The following is an 18,788-nucleotide window of genomic DNA, read 5'->3' as shown; positions in this document are numbered from 1 at the left end:
TGTTGATGTTCATTCGCTAACTCAGTATAATCACAATGTTAGTGTCATTGTAGTGAAGTAACTAGCAGTTCGGTCAGGCTGTAAAAGACGTAACGTACGTCACACACTCCGTTGCTCTGATTGGTCGTAGGTCTATCCAGTTGAGTGCAGAGGCATTTTTCGGTTGAGACACGCCTCATAATTAAAGCTCAATGGAGCAGTATCAGACTCAAATTCTGACTAGAATTGAGTATGACAACGTCAGGCTACCTAAAGGTGTCTTTACATATTACATTCTAAGGTGTCATTTTCATTAGTAATCATTTACACAGATAACATTTCCTAAAGTAAAACTTTATTTGGTCACACAGAAGAACTATATACATAACTGCACATATCCCAATTTAAAAAAGTTTGAGCAGCTAGGCCTGTCTAGGAATAAATCCCCTGTACTGGCCATTAGGGTCTGGGAAACGATCCCTTATGGCCCACACAACGCAGCTTGGAATCACCACCCTATTCCCAGCACCCAGAGTCCCACACTGCCAAGCAACATACTGCCTGTAAGCAGCATGGCGGAACTGACGGTTATCTTCGCCCTCCTCTGGGACATCTGCAACTGCACGGAGGTCATTCCAAATGGTTCGGGCCAGGCGCAACACCCCCTCCTGCAAAATATATTGCTCCATTTGAGGTAATGTGGAGACACACATGTCGGGCTGTTGGTTGCAGCATTTCATCTCTACAAGCGTGGCCATTGCTCTGCACCTGCTGCAGATGCACCAAGTTGGTTGCCCAGAGACTGGAGGAAAAGGGTGAGGGGCAGCAGGTAATTGGCCCATCACATCAAATATGAGGCTGGGGTACCGTGTCAAGCACCTCTCCAACACTTGTTGTGCCTGCCCTGGGGTCAGTCGTTGAATTTGAGCCTAAAAATAACAGTATGGAGGGAGAAGTGACAATGTAAACGGTGTATGATGTTGCTATGTGTTTAGAGAAAACATAAATGCTTATGTGTTTCACTTGAGTGGGAGGGTTAAACCATATAAGTTGTCAGTCTTTGACTAATTACTACTATGTGTGTTTTAGAGGTAAATGTCACCTCTATGGGTTTCCCCATAAAGTATTTTTGACCATGCCAAAATGGTGTTATATATATATATATATATATATATATATATATATATATATATATAAATAAATTATACCATTTTGGCATAGTCAAAAATACTTTATGGGGAAACCCATAGAGGTGACATTTACCTCTAAAACACACATAGTAGTAATTAGTCAAAGACTTTTACTATATACTTACATGTTCAAATTCTATTCTTTGCGATCGCAAAAGATTGACCCGAGCCACGTCCTCCTTGTCCAGGTTTGCTTGGTTATATCTCAATCGTCGCCGTCTGCCTGGTCCAGCGCTACCTCCAGCAGCACCTCTGCGGCTATGGCTATTGCCTTGATCCGTACACTGGAGTGTAGAAACGGCCGCGGGGACATACTCTTCATCCGAGACTTGTGCCTCGCTTTCAAAAATCTATCAAATCGCATAAGCTTATTTAGAATATAAATAATGTTAGCAACTGATATCTATGTGTGTATTAGCCAGAGCAGTTTACCTCCGAGTACTCCATAGTGTTCATCGATGCTGATGAGACGGGCCGGGCGCGTTCACAATAATACTGGTTCACACGCAATGACGAGAACAAGCTCGAAGGGAGGTGGCTCTGCGGTAGTGGGGGAGGGACATGAAATTGTAAACATTTGGAAACGGCTCAATCCTCCAGAGTTGCCGACCGCAGCTTTAAGATATAGCCACAAGCTTTAAGTGGTCTTCTCCATTGACAAGTTGGCTCTTACTTTGCCCTGATACGAGTTTGTGGGCAGCTTCTAGCTTGCAAACTTTTATTGCCTTCACAAAATGAGTAGGTTGATCATTTTTTTACTGTTCCTATGGATCCTGAAGCAGTCTTTATAGTTGATGTGGGCTTAAGGTTTCTGCTGGACATTTGGTATTAAATTTAAGATATAGCCACAAGCTTTAAGTGGTCTTCTCCATTGACAAGTAGTGACTTACTTTGCCCTGATAGAGTTTGTGGGCAGCTTCTAGCCTGGAAACTTTTTTCGCCTTCACAAAATGAGTAGGTTGATCATTTTTTTACTGTTCCTATGGATCCTGAAGCAGTCTTCATAGTTGATGTGGGCTTAAGGTTTCTGCTGGACATTTGTTATTAAATTTAACAAAGAGTCCTTGACATACTATTAGCATACAATACAGCAGATGCTAATAGTCTCTATGGGTTTTGAAAGAAGCAATCAAATCTCTTTTTCAGATCTGATAGATTGTGGGTTTCCTGCTTGGAATTTTTCTTTTCCCTCCCCAAGGCGAGTAGATTGATCCTTTTATCACTGTTCCTATGGATACTGATGCAGTCTTCTTTTCTGATGTGGGCTTAAAGCTTCTCCTGAACATATGTTATGAAATTTAAGATAGATTCCCAAAAAATGTAGTGCTTTCAAGCAAAATGTATTCATGTACGTCTCAACTTGTGTGAGTGTGACTCTGACTGTACAAGCCAGCCAAAAGTTTGATTGTATACAGCAATACACAGGACCAGTTTTTGGCTGGCAGGTTTCAACACATTCTTTGTTGTCTAGGGGTTAGAGCACTTACTCTCCCATTGGGGAGACCCAGGTTTGAATCCCTCAAGGTACAAGCGCCATCTCCATTCATAAGTTAGCACTTTGCCCTGATAGAGTTGATGTGGGCTTAAGGTTTCTGCTGAATATTTGTTATTACATTTAACAAAGAGTCCTTGACATACTATTAGCATACAATACAGCAGATGCTAATAGTCTCTATGGGTTTTGAAAGAAGCAATCAAATCTTTTTCAGATCTGATAGATTGTGGGTTTCCTGCTTGAAATTTTTCTTTTCCCTTCCCAAGGCGAGTAGATTGATCCTTTGATCACTGTTCCTATGACTACTAAAGCAGCCTTCTTTTCTGATTTGGGCTTAAGGATTCTGCTGAACATTTTTGATGAAATTTAAGATATAGCCACAAGCTTTAAGTGGTCTTCTCCATTGACAAGTTGGCTCTTACTTTGCCCTGATACGAGTTTGTGTGCAGCTTCTAGCTTGCAAACTTTTTTTGACTTCACAAAATGAGTAGGTTGATCATTTTTTTACTCTTCCTATGGATCCTGAAGCAGTCTTCATAGTTGATGTGGGCTTAAGGTTTCTGCTGGACATTTGGTATTAAATTTAAGATATAGCCACAAGCTTTAAGTGGTCTTCTGCATTGACAAGTAGTGACTTACTTTGCCCTGATAGAGTTTGTGGGCAGCTTCTAGCCTGGAAACTCTTTTTTGCCTTCACAAAATGAGTATGTTGATCATTTTTTTACTGTTCCTATGGATCCTGAAGCAGTCTTCATAGTTGATGTGGGCTTAAGGTTTCTGCTAGACATTTGTTATTAAATTTAAGAAAGAGTCCTGAACATTCTATTAGCATACAATACAGCAGATGCCAACAGTCTCTTTGGGTTCTGAAAAAACAATCAAATCTTCTTTAGAACTGATAGTTTGTGGGGTTCTTGGAATTTTTCTTCTCCCTCCCCAAGGCGAGTAGATTGATCCTTTTATCACTGTTCCTATGGATACTGATGCAGTCTTCTTTTCTGATTTGGGCTTAAGGCTTCTGCTGAACATATGTTATGAAATTTAAGATAGAGTCCCAAAAAATGTAGTGCTTTCAAGCAAAATGTATTCATGTATGTGTCAACTTGTGTGGGTGTGACTCTTACTGTACAAGCCAGCCAACAGTTTGATCGTATACAGCAATACACAGGACCAGTTTTTGGCTGGTGAGCTTCAATGCATTCTCTGTGGTCTAAGGGTTAGAGCACTTCCTGGCCCATCGGGGAGGCCCAGGTTCGAGTCCCTCATGGTACAATGGCTATCATTAGTTGGATCTTACAAACTCTCTGATAGAGTTTGTGGGCAGCTTCTAGTCTGCAAACTGTCTTTTGCCTTCACAAAATGAGTAGGTTGATCGTTTTATTACTGTTCCTATGGATCCTGAAGCAGTCTTCATAGTTGATGTGGGCTTAAGGTTTCTGCTGGACATTTGTTATGAAATTTAACAAAAAGTCCTTGACATACTATTAGCATACAATACAGCAGATGCTAATAGTCTCTATGGGTTTTGAAAGAAGCAATCAAATCTTTTTCATATCTGATAGATTGTGGGTTTCCTGCTTGAAATTCTTCTTTTCCCTCCCCATGGCGAGTAGATTGATCCTTTAATCACTGTTCCTATGACTACTAAAGCAGCCTTCTTTTCTGATTTGGGCTTAAGGATTCTGCTGAACATTTGTGATGAAATTTAAGATAAAGACACAAGTTTTAAGTGGTCTTCTCCATTGACAAGTTGGCTCTTACTTTGCCCTGATAGAGTTTGTGGGCAGCTTCTAGCTTGCAAACTTTTTTTGCCTTCACAAAATGAGTAGGTTGATCATTTTTTTTACTGTTCCTATGGATCCGGAAGCAGTCTTCATAGTTGGTGTTGGCTTAAGGTTTCTGCTGTACATTTGTTGTTAAATTTAAGATAAAGACACAAGCTTTAAGTGGTCTTCTCCATTGACAAGTAGGCACTTATTTTGCCTTGATAGAGTTTGTGGGCAGCTTCTAGCCTGCAAACTCTTTTTTGCCATCACAAAATGAGTAGGTTGATCAATTTTTTTACTGTTCCTATGGATCCGGAAGCAGTCTTCATAGTTGATGTGGGCTTAAGGTTTCTGCTGGACATTTGTTATTACATTTAAGAAAGAGTACTGAACATTCTATTAGCATACAATACAGCAGATGCCAACCGTCTCTTTGGGTTTTGAAAAAAGCAATCAAATTTTCTTTAGAACTGATAGTTTGTGGGTTTCTTGCTTGGAATTTTTCTTTTCCCTCCCCAAGGCGAGTAGATTGATCCTTTTATCACTGTTCCTATGGATACTGAAGCAGTCTTCTTTTCTGATGTGGGCTTAGCCTTCTGCTGAACATATGTTATGAAATTTAAGATAGAGTCCCAACAGTTTTTTACTGTTCCTATGGATCCTGAAGCAGTCTTCATAGTTGATGTGGGCTTATGGTTTCTTCTGGACATTTGTTGTTAAATTTAAGATATAGCCACAAGCTTTAAGTGGTCTTCTCCATTGACAAGTAGGCACTTACTTTGCCCTGATAGAGTTTGTGGGCAGCTTCTAACCTGCAAACTCTTTTTTGCCTTCACAAAATGAGTAGGTTGATCCTTTTATTACTGTTCCTATGGATCCTGAAGCAGTCTTCATAGTTGATGTGGGCTTAAGGTTTCTGCTGGACATTTGTTATTAAATTTAACAAAGAGTCCTTGACATACTATTAGCATACAATACAGCAGATGCCAACAGTCTCTATGGGTTTTGAAAAAAGCAATCAAATCAATTTCAAATCTGATAGATTTTGGGTTTCCTGCTTGAAATTTTTATTTTCCTTTCCCAAGTCTAGTAGATTGATCTTTTTGTCACTGTTCCTATGGATACTGAAGCAGTCTTCTTTTCTGATGGGGGCTTAAGGCTTCTGCTGAACATATGTTATGAAATTTAAGATAGATAGCCAAAAAATGTCGTGCTTTCAAGCAAAATGTATTCATGTATGTGTCAACTTGTGTGGGTGTGACTCATACTGTACAAGCCAGCCAACAGTTTGATTGTATACAGCAATACACAGGACCAATTTTTGGCTGGCAGGTTTCAACACATTCTCTGGGGTCTAGGGGTTAGAGCACTTACTGTCCCATCGGGGAGACCCAGGTTCGAGTCCCTCAAGGTACCATTTCCATCTCTTTTCGTATGTTGTCACTTACTTTGCCCTGATAGAGTTTCTGTGCAGCTTCTAGCCTGCAGACCCTCTTTTGCCTTCACAAAACGAGTAGATTGATCCTTTTATCACTGTTCCTATGGATACTGATGCAGTCTTCTTTTCTGATGTGGGCTTAAGGCTTCTGCTGAACATATGTTATGAAATTTAAGATAGATACCCAAAAAATGTCGTGCTTTCAAGCAAAATGTATTCATGTATGTGTGAACTTGTGTGGGTGTGACTCTTACTGTACAAGCCAGCCAACAGTTTGATCGTATACAGCAATACACAGGACCAGTTTTTGCCTGGCAGATTTCAATACATTCTTTGTGGTCTTGGGGTTAGAGCACTTTCTTTCCCATCGGGGAGACCCACGTTTAAATCCCTCAAGGTACAAGTGCCATCTTCATTCATAAGTTAGCACTTTGCCCTGATAGAGTTGATGTGGGCTTAAGGTTTCTGCTGGGTATTTGTTATTAAATTTAACAAAGAGTCCTTGACATACTTTTAGCATACAATACAGCAGATGCTAATAGTCTCTATGGGTTTTGAAAGAAGCAATCAAATCTTTTTCAGATCTGATAGATTGTGGGTTTCCTGCTTGAAATTTTTCTTTTCCCTTCTCAAGGCGAGTTGATTGATCCTTTGATCACTGTTCCTATGACTACTAAAGCAGCATTCTTTTCTGATTTGGGCTTAAGGATTCTGCTGAACATTTGTGATGAAATTAAAGATATAGCCACACGCTTTAAGTGGTCTTATCCATTGACAAGTAGGCACTTACTTTGCTTTGATAGAGTTTGTGGGCAGCTTATAGCCTGCCAATTCTCTTCTGCCTGTACAAAGGGTGTTGTTTGATCATTTTATCACTGTTCCTATGGCTCCTGAAGCAGTTTTCATAGATGATGTGGGCTTTAGGTTTCTGCTGGACATTTGTTATTAAATTTTAAGGGCGTGTTGCAGGTTAACCACCACTGTCGATTAATGGGCACATACATCACGATATGTATGTCATTTTTAAAATATCTCAAAAATGGTATTAAAGACCATTTTTTCACGTTGTTACTGTTAATGTTTTTTTTTAACGCAATTTGGTGGTGACGTCACGTTGGGGAGAAGTGGGTGACAGGTAGCCTAAGCCTTGTATTAGAAATTTGGCAACTGACAGGGATAAGGAAGATGTTGCAAGAGAAAACATGTATGATGGCCCACAGCCGTATAATTTCGAACCTGCCAGGCGTGAGAGACCAAATGAGGAATTTCCAAGAACTGATGGCCGTCAAAGCCAATTAAATGCATGGTCTGAGGAGAATGAGTGGAGAGTTGGTGAAGTGTCCTGGTGAGCTGTTATCATTTAGCAACGCAGCAATGAATACTGGAGCTAGTCTACAAGCAGCAGTGCACAATAACGACACATATATTTTACTGTCATTAAATAGCACAGAGTAAAAAAATCTAAGTTTTTTTTTTATATCTATTGGCAGTGAGCATGACGTTAGTTCAGATAAGTAACTTACCGGTAGTATTTGTCATAGTGTCGTAGTACTGGTAAACTTTGTCATCTAGAAATAGAATGCATCATGCTAGCTATATGGGAGTTTCTAAGCGTTTTTCTGTTCCTCCGTTGAAAATAAACCCCCGCCGCGTGTCTGTCGGTGTGTTTGACAGGTGCTTGTGTGGGCGGTGCCGTCCCATGGAAACTGCGTTGGAAAGCATGTGCATTTCAGGCAGGATTATGGTCCCCTTCAAGCCAGCATGCATGAGTATGTTAATTGTTTGTTTACTTTTTACACTAAGTCTTATGAACCAACTTAAACAGTTATATATGACTAGAGATTGTTGGCCTTTAAGGCGTCCAAAGCATGTTCATAATTTGAGAAAGACACAAATATCTAAATTGAATATTTATTGATCAGATATGAAAAAGTTTACAGCATGCTGGGTCGTCTCACGTCCTAACAGCAGGATTCGACAGACTCACAGCTCAAGACAGAAAAACATGAGTATTTATCGTCGTTCTTTCTTCTTAGAATCTCCACCCACAAAGGCTGTTCCCCTCATCAATCTGACTCCATCACCACACCCAGTTTTAGCCTATAGGCGAAGATAAACACACACAGACAAAGAAAAAACAAACTGTTCTCCACACAACCCTGAGATCCATGCAGTCCGTCACCTCCTCCCTAGTACTCCTCCACTTCACATATGATTGACCTCACATAGCATATTATAATGCTTTCTTAAAAACAAATTATTAATAAAACATTCATTTATTCATACAAAAAACATAAGCTGTAAAATGAAAGTGATTATTATGTAAAACACATTTCAATATCATGACATCATTTCATTATTCGTAAAATTGGTTATATGAATAAGGCACACATTAACTTCTTTAGATAGATAAACACATATTACATCTTTTACTGCAATACTACTTCTAAGCAAACACTTTAATCATTATTAAAACCATCTGTTAGGGAAGAATACACACACAAAGGACAAGTACCAGAGATTCTGTCCTTCAAGGTTGAGCTACCATGCCCCCATTAGGTTATTCTGTATGCAACCTTCATTTCATTGGTTAATACACATTTATAAAAGACAACATCTTATATTTATTACATCAATTATTCACTGATTAATACTGATTAAGTAAGAAATACATTGCATATTTTATCCTGTGAATATTAAAGCATTAGTTAATACATGGTTGTCTGTTTGCTTTTCCTCCTCTGGTCTCTTTCTTATCTTGACAATTTCCAGACATACATTCCTAGCTAATCCTTCTTGCCGTTTTACACACACACCCAAGCTGGTAGCTTTCCACTCTCAAACCCAAACACCTCATTTTTACGTAATAACTCAATGCATATATGAAACACACAGTGTTTGTAGAATAAAATGATTAATTAAAGAAATATAAAATGGAACAAAATCAAATTCCACAGTCCTTATTTGGACATCTTTGTAACTTTAACACTTTTGGCAATCATCATGAAATGTAGGCAGTAAATATGTAAAACATAATTATTCAACAACACAACAATACTCCATTGTTCATGAATTGGTTAAATGCATTCATTAGTTAAACATACTAATTTTCACTTTCTCTAAATATAAAATAGTTATAAAGCAAACAACTTGTTTATTGAAACCATCTGTTCTGTGTGTTCTCCTTTCAGGGCTTTTTCACACACACATCAGCCACCCCCTCCTTGGTAACTTTCCACACACACAGACAACTTTCTTGTGGTCAGCACAGAAATAATTGTTGTAACAATACACATGAATTAAGATTATAAGCAGCACGATTAATAAAACAAAATCAAATCCCACAATTCCCTCTCTTGACCTCTGAAAGAGGTCACACATTTTCTACTTCCTCCTCATCCAGGTTCTTTAGGCCTAATAGGGGCATGCTACATGGGGGTGGATTGTTCTCTTTTTTCTCTATTGCAGATACTATTAATCTGTTGCACAGGGATCTAAGACAGGGAATGCAACAACATCCACCGGTCACCAGGATAGCCACAAATACACCAATGTACACTACTATAGAGGTTACTATTGCCCTCCACAGTCTATCACACTGCATAAATCAAAGGTGTATGATGTTGTTAAATTTTTTGTGTAATTCCCCCATATCTCTTTAAGCACTGATCTTGTGGTGTTGTCTTGGACCTTTTGTCAATTTTCAGATTACCTTCATTGTTTATGCTAAATATCATGGTAATTATAATAGCAGTTATAACCCCTAGGGCCCACAGAACCTTCCAATTTCCATATGGCTTCATCTCTGTGGAAAAAATACACTTATACCTATTGGCTTAATTCAAAAAACACTCTTAAATTGAAACTTAATAACAGGTAAGAGTATAGCAAAAGAAGTAAAACGATGGAAAAACATACACTTATATGACGTTTACAATCACTTCTGTCAGGATCTCCACCACCTTATGGAAATCCAATTTATCTAACCCACACCCCAGCCGGGGAGTGGATACACTTGTTATGTTTTCTTTCTCACACCCATCTCTCATACATTTGAGGCTGTTGGTAAAATTCTCATATGTTGGTAAATCAGTACAATTTTGTTTTGTTATTAAATGAAAAATCAATCTGCCGTCGTCCTCATGGGTAACTGCACATTCACCTGTGTGTTTGTTCTGTCTTACAACCTTTTGTGTACCGTACTTCGCTTTGAATTGTACGGCTATACCTGCTCCGTAGGCACAATCTGTACTCACACAGTGTGCGAGGGGTTCTGTTGCTGGGCTGGAAAAAATGTCACCTTTTTTATGCACAATTTTACAGAGTGTTTGTTGACTTTGTTGTTGGTGTTGTGTGAGTGTTACCACTGATATGTTTCACTTCCTGTTTGTTCTCTCTGTATTCCAGCTGATTTACTTTCACTTTCAACACTCTCCCTCTCTTGGACCTGAGTCCTCAGGTCCACACCGATTTCTGTGAGAGACCTGCTGGGAGAATCACATGGAACACAAGAAGAGATGGAACCAGGTGTCGCCTTTCCCTTGGAGCTGGACACAATGTTAGGTTCTTGCTTTTACACTCGGTGGCCTGGACCGTCTTGGTTCGGCCCAGCACCGTCTGAACACCTTCACTTTCACTCAATCATCATTTGTAACAACTTGGTCGTTGTCCTGGTGTCGTGTAGCCTGGCAGGGAAAAATGTTTAATCATAGCAGTTAGTTTGTAAAAATAAACAGCATGAGCAAGTGGCAGGATTGGATCCTACACCACGGCGTTCCGTGGGCCTGGAAACTGTCGACCTGTAAGCAATTCAAAGGATGTGAAACCAGAAATCCTGTTAACAGAAGAGCGATTATACATTAATGCAATTGGCAATTCGTCAAGCCATGTTATTTTTGTCTGTGCACAGATTTTGTCAAGTCAAGTTTTAATGTCAAGGACAGGTTCATTATTTCAGCTTTGCTCTGGCATTGGGGTGACAAGCAGCCCCGAAACTATATTTCAATTCCAGTGCGTGTTTGTCAATTTTGTCAGATCTAACTTTGTCTTGGGAAACCATGGTTGGGGACATAAGTGGTTTATTAGTCAGTTGACAACAGCCACTTCATTAGGTACCTTCACAGCCTGTAGTATGTGTCAGGCTTCGCTACCATTTATTATAGGCCGGCCTTTCCTGGTTTCAAACCCACCTATCTGCCATATGGCAGTTCCATATATACTGCACCAATCACATATGCATAGTCACTATAAATAATCACCCTCTCTTCACCAGTGTAGTGCAAGGCTTTGATAACAGCTATCATTTCAGCTGTCTGTGCTGACTGCTTACCCTCCAATTTACCACTCACTCTAGTCACAAAATCACCCTCAACCTGGTCAACCACAGCAAACCCTGCCTTTAGCGTACCATCTGATGCTCTAAAACAAAGCCATCCATAAATAACGTGATTACCGGTGGGGGAGTTGTCAGTGGTACCGCGAACAAACCATCTCTCAATTTTTTTTTTTTTTTCAGTCAATGGTATGCATTCATATGGCTCATTTAGTGATTAGATCAGTCATGTTTACACCCTCATGGACATAATTTCAGGTTTGGCTGGCCAGGATTTTTTGGTAAACTTTATCTAAGACACCGTTTTATATATTGGTACATACCTTGTTATCTATTGTTTGTTGTTTATAAGGCCCCCCCCCAAAAAAATAAAAAAATAACATAAGTCTCTGGTCCTGGATCAGACATAAGGCTCTATCTCTCCATAGTTTAATTAGCCATTCATTTGTGCCCCGTCCGTCCGGGGGCACATTACAACATTGACAGGTCATTGTAATTTCTAGGTCCCTATCTATTATTAACTAGTGTGTTGGAGGAATACAGAAATGCGTGCAAACTAGACTGATTTGCTACCTTATAAGGTAGTGATTTGTTGATAGTCACTTTTCAATTTTACCAGAAACCCATTATCCCCACCGTTGTTGAAACTTATTTTTTTACGGTGGACTATTTAGGCCCATTATCCACTAGGGCTCTTAGTGTTCCATGAGAGGCCCAGCCATTCCTTTCATGGTAGGTTCCTGTGTGCCCCCTCATTTATCCGCACCACTCCCTTTGGCCCCATGTTGGGTGCATAGGCGCCATTAAATCTGGTTGTGATGGGTTGTGCGATCTCGGTGGCCCCCTGCCATAGCCACCTGCTCCACGCCCGGCACCACCTCCTCGGGGACCCCATCCCCCCGCAGGTGGTCTGTTAAGTGGGCTCGCACCTGAATTTTGGGCCTGTGACCAATACATGGGACAATCTCGTCCCCAATGACCCTCCTGTCCAAACACATAACATGTATTCCTGCCAAAACCTCCAAAACCTCCCCGTTTTGGTCTACTCCTCCTTTTTGGCCTTCCCCTTCTCTGTTGGTTATATCCCTCCCACGGGTTTCCTGTATAGGGTGGGCCTTTATATGGATCTATGGGCTGATAGGGATGTTGGACGTTTTCCGGGACACTAGTTGTCATTGCTACTGGTGTTGGTTGGGCCTGCTGGGGCATTTGTTTCTTTTTTGTGTTGGCCTGTTCCAGCTGCAGTTTCAAAAAACTCATTCTTAATCTTATCTACCTCTACAAGTTCTGTTTGTGTGATTTGTTTATGGCCCTGTCTGTGTAATACACAATATCTCTTTCCCATGTTGTTATCATTTATATTTCTCTGTAATCTTAATAGAGTTGTGATTATCTCTCCCTGTGTCATAATTGTTTGTTGTAATCTTTCCATTTTTCTTTTCAGGGCCTTTATATCATCTAATTCACCGCTGTTTACTGTTAACACCGGCTGTTGCTTTGAGATCGAAACAGACTTTTCCTCATAAGGAGGAGGTGTGTGCAGTGAGGGGTATAGTGACTTCACTTGAGGAGGAGCCATGGGTGGGGCTGAGGGTACTGGCTCAGTGCTTCCTTGTTCTACTTCCTTTTGCTTGCTTACAGCACAACTGTCAACTTCCCCTTTTTTCTTTGATTTAATAGCCTGCATGGCAGCAGCAACCAGAGCTAATCTCGTCCAAATTCTCAACTCTTTCTCTAAGCTTGTCACATTTGGCCCTTTACCAAACCACTTTTTTCCTTCTGCTTAACATCTTTAGGATCAGTTTGGACCATCGATTTGTTTATTTTTTGCCATTGCACATACACTGGTGGACACCCATATTCATCACACTCTTTCTGAAACTCTGCCATTCTTCACACTCACCAAGTGACAAAGATTATAAAAGAAGAGATACCAAAAATGTCACTATTACGTAGGAAAGTTATGTACACCAGTAGTTTTCAGGGATTTCACCCGCGCGACTACTGCCCCGTCTTTTTAGCAAAAATTGAAAGCGATTAACAATATGTACACCAGTAGTTTTCAGGACTTGCACCCGCGCGACTACTGACCCAACAAGCAATTCGAAACTTCTCTTAATCTTCTTTTCCCTCCAACAACGTCGGGGTCACCAATTGTTGGACTTTAAGGCGTCCAAAGCATGTTCATAATTTGAGAAAGACACAAATATCTAAATTGAATATTTATTGATCAGATATGAAAAAGTTTACAGCATGCTGGGTAGTCTCACGTCCTAACAGCAGGATTCGACGGACTCACAGCTCAAGACAGAAAAACATGAGTATTTATCGTCGTTCTTTCTTCTTAGAATCTCCACCCACAAAGGCCGTTCCCCTCATCAATCTGACTCCATCACCACACCCAGTTTTAGCCTGTAGGCGAAGATAAACACACACAGACAAAGAAAAAACAAACTGTTCTCCACACAACCCTGAGATCCATGCAGTCCGTCACCTCCTCCCTAGTACTCCTCCACTTCACATATGATTGACCTCACATAGCATATTATAATGCTTTCTTAAAAACAAATCATTAATAAAACATTCATTTATTCATACAAAAAACATAAGCTGTAAAATGAAAGTGATTATTATGTAAAACACATTTCAATATCATGACATCATTTCATTATTCATAAAATTGGTTATATGAATAAGGCACACATTAACTTCTTTAGATAGATAAACACATATTACATCTTTTACTGCAATACTACTTCTAAGCAAACACTTTAATCATTATTAAAACCATCTGTTAGGGAAGAATACACACACAAAGGACAAGTACCAGAGATTCTGTCCTTCAAGGTTGAGCTACCATGCCCCCATTAGGTTATTCTGTATGCAACCTTCATTTCATTGGTTAATACACATTTATCAAAGACAACATCTTATATTTATTACATCAATTATTCACTGATTAATACTGATTAAGTTAGAAATACATTGCATATTTTATCCTGTGAATATTAAAGCATTAGTTAATACATGGTTGTCTGTTTGCTTTTCCTCCTCTGGTCTCTCTCTTATCTTGACAATTTCCAGACATACATTCCTAGCTAATCCTTCTTGCAGTTTTACACACACACCCAAGCTGGTAGCTTTCCACTCTCACAGACAAACACCTCATTTTTACGTAATAACTCAATGAATATATGAAACACACAGTGTTTGTAGAATAAAATGATTAATTAAAGAAATATAAAATGGAACAAAATCAATTTCCACAGTCCTTATTTGGACATCTTTGTAACTTTAACACTTTTGGCAATCATCATGAAATGTAGGCAGTAAATATGTAAAACATAATTATTCAACAACACAACAATACTCCATTGTTCATGAATTGGTTAAATGCATTCATTAGTTAAACATACTAATTTTCACTTTCTCTAAATATAACATAGTTATAAAGCAAACAACTTGTTTATTGAAACCATCTGTTCTGTGTGTTTTCCCTTCAGGGCTTTTTCTATAGCCCCCCTGGCTCCCACACACACACACACCAGCCACCCCCTCCTTGGTAACTTTCCACACACACAGACAACTTTCTTGTGGTCAGCACAGAAATAATTGTTGTAACAATACACATTAATTAAGATTATAAACAGCACGATTAATAAAACAAAATCAAATCCCACAAGATGTGTTGTATAGACAATAAACATTTTTCCAAAATACTCATCTCTAGGCAATACAGGCAGGCTATACGCTGGGCATATGGAGTTCTTGGCAGGCATATAAGGAAGCCTCTACCCTCCTGTCTGGTTTCAGCTGTCAGGCAACAATTTCAAAGTGGTGATGAGACCTATAATGGCTTTCAATGGCCTCATTTGGATGAAAATGTATGAAAACCATATTGGCATGTACAACATTAATAAAATTCCGTATTACTTTGTAAAAGATTTAAGTCATGCTTGTTCTGTTGTGATCACTTGTGACACCGTCACACAAGAAACATGTTACCGCTCATTTTATACATTGTATTGTGGTTTTATGTATATTTGAGTTTTAAATAGGTTTTACATGTTTTCTTAGCCATTTTATTCCATTTGAATCCTTTTGCTATTTTATGTGTTTATGTCTTTTATTTGGGTTGGGTGGCCTGTCATGTGAGTAATCACAGGCAGTAGTTTACTCGTTTTTTATTTGTAAATTTTTTACCCATTATAACAAGTCACTTGATTGGTGGACAAAAAAGGAGAAGAGCAACACCGTCATGACCGCAACCTTTTTAAAACTGTTGCCATTAATGCGAGCGCGTCATTAAAACCCTAATCATGATTACTTAATAACTGTAAAAACATGCATCTGCGCACACAAACACATACACACACGTGCGCGCACATACAAACAATTCAATGCATTTGTTGCAGAAGACAACACGTGTCAAGCAGTGGTGCTTGACCAAAAGGAGCCCGTCCGACCGGGGAAAAAGTCATTGGAGGGGTCTTTAAAATTTGGGCTTGTTTTTGATGCAACAGGCAGGCTTTTAGTTTTTTACTATAAACAGTATTTATTATATTTTTTATGAAAACGAACTATAAAATAAATTATATTATATATAAATATAAAGTAGGATGACGTTTAAATAAGTTATGATTCAGGTTAGCCAATAGCCTAAGGATCAGGGGAATCCTGTCCAATCAGACTTCAAGCTTGATTGGCGGGTTGTTGTATGAAGGCTAATTGTTCTATTCGTTAACATTATATCGTCAAAACTAAATCATCATCATCGTTCATCATCATCATGCCAAAGTGGGGAAAATATAAAAAGTCCTACAGAAAGGAATGGGAGAGCGACCTGTCTCTGAAAACATGGATTGCACCCGTGGTAGGCGATGAGTCAAAGGCATTTTGTAAATACTGTCAATCCGAAATCCGAGCACAGTTCAATGATTTCAAAGAGCATGCTAACACAAAAAAAAACACAAATCGCCTTGTGCACCAAGTGTAAAAACTTTTACTGTGCCAGAGGGAGCAGCAGGCCAGTCTCTGATCAAAGATGACCAAAAGCGTCATGAAATTAGAATCGCTGCCTACATTGCTTGTCACAGTTCAATAAATGCGGTGGACGGTTTGTCAGACATTTTGAAAGATGAGATGGGAACATTCAAAATGCACCGGACAAAGTGCACAGCCGTTATCAAATCTGTCCTCGCACCACACTTCAGAGAAGAACTTGTGGAAGATATTGGTGAGTCTCCATATTCCCTTTATCTCGATGAAAGCACTCCGTGACATATCCGTGAACAAACTTCTTTGCATTTGTGTGAAATACCACTCAAAAAACACAGCAAGTTTGTCAGTACATATCTTGGATTTGTGGAGCTGACGGATGCTGATGCTAAAGCCATATCAGACACTGTTGTTGCTTTTCTAGCAAAGAACGGTCTGCAGATAAAAAACATGATGGGCATTGCCACAGATGGTGCCAGCGTAATGGTTGGAAAAAAACACTCGGTTTTCACCCTACTTAAGCAAATACAGCCCAACCTGCAGCTTATTCGCTGTGTTTGCCATTCACTTGACATTGTTGCAAATAAAGCAATGCAGCTTCTTCCGAGCAACATAGAATATATGGTTAGAGAAACCTACAACTGGTTCGCTCATTCAGCAAAGAATACAAGAACATATACGAGACTATTAATAACGGGGGCTGCCCCTTGAAATTACTAAGTCCAAGCTGTACCCGTTGGCTTGTCATATCTGACTGCATTAACCGCATTCTGGATCAAAAAGATTCCCTCACACTGCACTTTAACATGGCTTCAAGTATAGAACACTGTTATACTGCTCGGCTTTTAAAGGAAATGTACAATGACAAAACTAATCTCCTTCACATGTACTTTCTTCAGCCTGTTCTAATGGAAATCAAAGCTGTAAATAAATGCTTTCAATTAGAAACAGGAAACTCTCTCGGTGTGTTTAGAAGACTTGCAAAGGCTGTACATGACAACTGTTAGACACATTCTTAAACCGAGCGTCTTGCGTAATCACAAGCAGCTCCGTGAACTTGACCTCACACAGTCTGGCATATTCCTTTCCCCTCTGGATGCGGACCTGGGTACCACATTTATGGGCAAACTGGAGGAAAGCACTTTAGCCCCAGACATTAAGGAGAGAATTGCTTTGCGTTTTATGGATTTTCTAAAAGAACTTGTAAAACAGTACCAATTGCGTTTACCTGCTTCAATGGAAATCCTGCGCAAACTGGAGCTCTTCTGCCCGAAATCTGTTATGTGCCCTATAAATAGGCCTGGAGTAAAGGACTTACCAGCTGATATTTTCTCGTGCCCTATTGGTACATTAGAAACGCAGTAGAGGAATGTGGCAACCGCAAGCTTCTCTGATGATCAGGACATTGACACGTTTTGGCTCGAAGTCGAGGCGTTTAAAGATGCAGGGGGGAACAAGTGTTTCCAGGAATTGGCACAAGGTGCCATAAGACTTCTTGTTCTGCCTGTTTCCAATGCCCATGTTGAGAGAGCATTTTCTCTTGTCTCACTTTTAAAAGATGACACTAGGAATCGTATGGGACTACCGCTACTCTCCAGCATTATGGATGTGCGCACTGGCCTGGCCAGAAATGGCTTTATCTCGGCAACGTTCAAACCTCCCTGGCAGTTGCTGGAGAGATTTGACTCAACAATCTATTAATCTATATGGTTGTGACTGGACAAAGTTGGTTCTATAATTTAAAAGTTCTACAATTGTTCTATAATAGAGACGTTTTCATAAGTTCTGCTGAGATTCTCTACGTTAACTCTATATTTAAAAGTAAGCGTATGCTATAGCCTACACTTTTTGCTGTATAATTTTGATGTCATGTTTGATTATTTCTTAAACCTAATAACATATAGGCTAGGTAGCTGATGGAGTGTCTAGTGACAATTCAGTGTATCATTCAGTCATTATTTTATTTAAAATTAAAAGAAGGAAGAAAAACAGAATTCATCTTGATTCGCCCAGTGGTCTATAAGTTAAATAATAATAATAATTGTAATTATTAAAAAAAAATGAGTTGTAAATTAAGCACAAATTACTAATACTAATACAAGTACTAATACAAAAAGAGAAGTATAAATGATTTAAGAATTGGCCTATTATAAAATAATATATAGTTCTAAATAATAAATAATTATAGTCCTGACAATAGCATAAGAACAATAAAAAATGTTGTCCCCTTTCTGAGGTTTCCGATGTATACCTTGTGTTTTATTAAAATTATTTTTTATATTTAAATAAAGATGCACTGGATACTTGGCGCGAACATGGTGCTCTCCACGCTGCGATTTGTTAGTCTGGTTGTTTAATAAGAATATAAATTCTATGTGTTTTATGGTATAACAGTTTTAATAACAGTGTGTATTTTGGGCTGGTAATTTTTGAAATGAAATCTTTAGTCCAATCTGGCAACACTGCTCTCAGATCAGCCTTTTTAAACACCTTGGTCCAGCGGAACGCGATCATATTTTAAACACAATCATATTTTAAACACGAGGGACGTGTTGCTACAACTCATTATAATGCATATCATAAATAGAAT

The 18,788-nt window shown here is 39.2% G+C and overlaps 1 protein-coding gene across 1 annotated transcript; it reads right to left on the bottom strand.

Moving 5' to 3' along the window:
- Positions 1–312: 312 nt before the first annotated feature.
- On the bottom strand, positions 313–1,625 carry LOC141364004 (P2X purinoceptor 7-like). The gene is made up of 3 exons (XM_073868204.1): positions 1,602–1,625; positions 1,295–1,519; positions 313–908 (listed from the first exon to the last, which is right to left on the bottom strand). Exons 1-3 carry the CDS (start codon positions 1,623–1,625, stop codon positions 402–404), a joined length of 756 nt encoding a protein of 251 aa, XP_073724305.1. The 3' UTR covers positions 313–401.
- Positions 1,626–18,788: the final 17,163 nt, after the last annotated feature.

Source organism: Misgurnus anguillicaudatus, chromosome 5 (assembly GCF_027580225.2).
Source record: "Misgurnus anguillicaudatus chromosome 5, ASM2758022v2, whole genome shotgun sequence".
In the NCBI taxonomy this organism is placed as follows: Eukaryota; Metazoa; Chordata; class Actinopteri; order Cypriniformes; family Cobitidae; genus Misgurnus; species Misgurnus anguillicaudatus.
The sequence above is the reverse complement of the archived record's forward strand: the minus strand, read 5'-3'. Positions and strand labels throughout refer to the sequence as shown.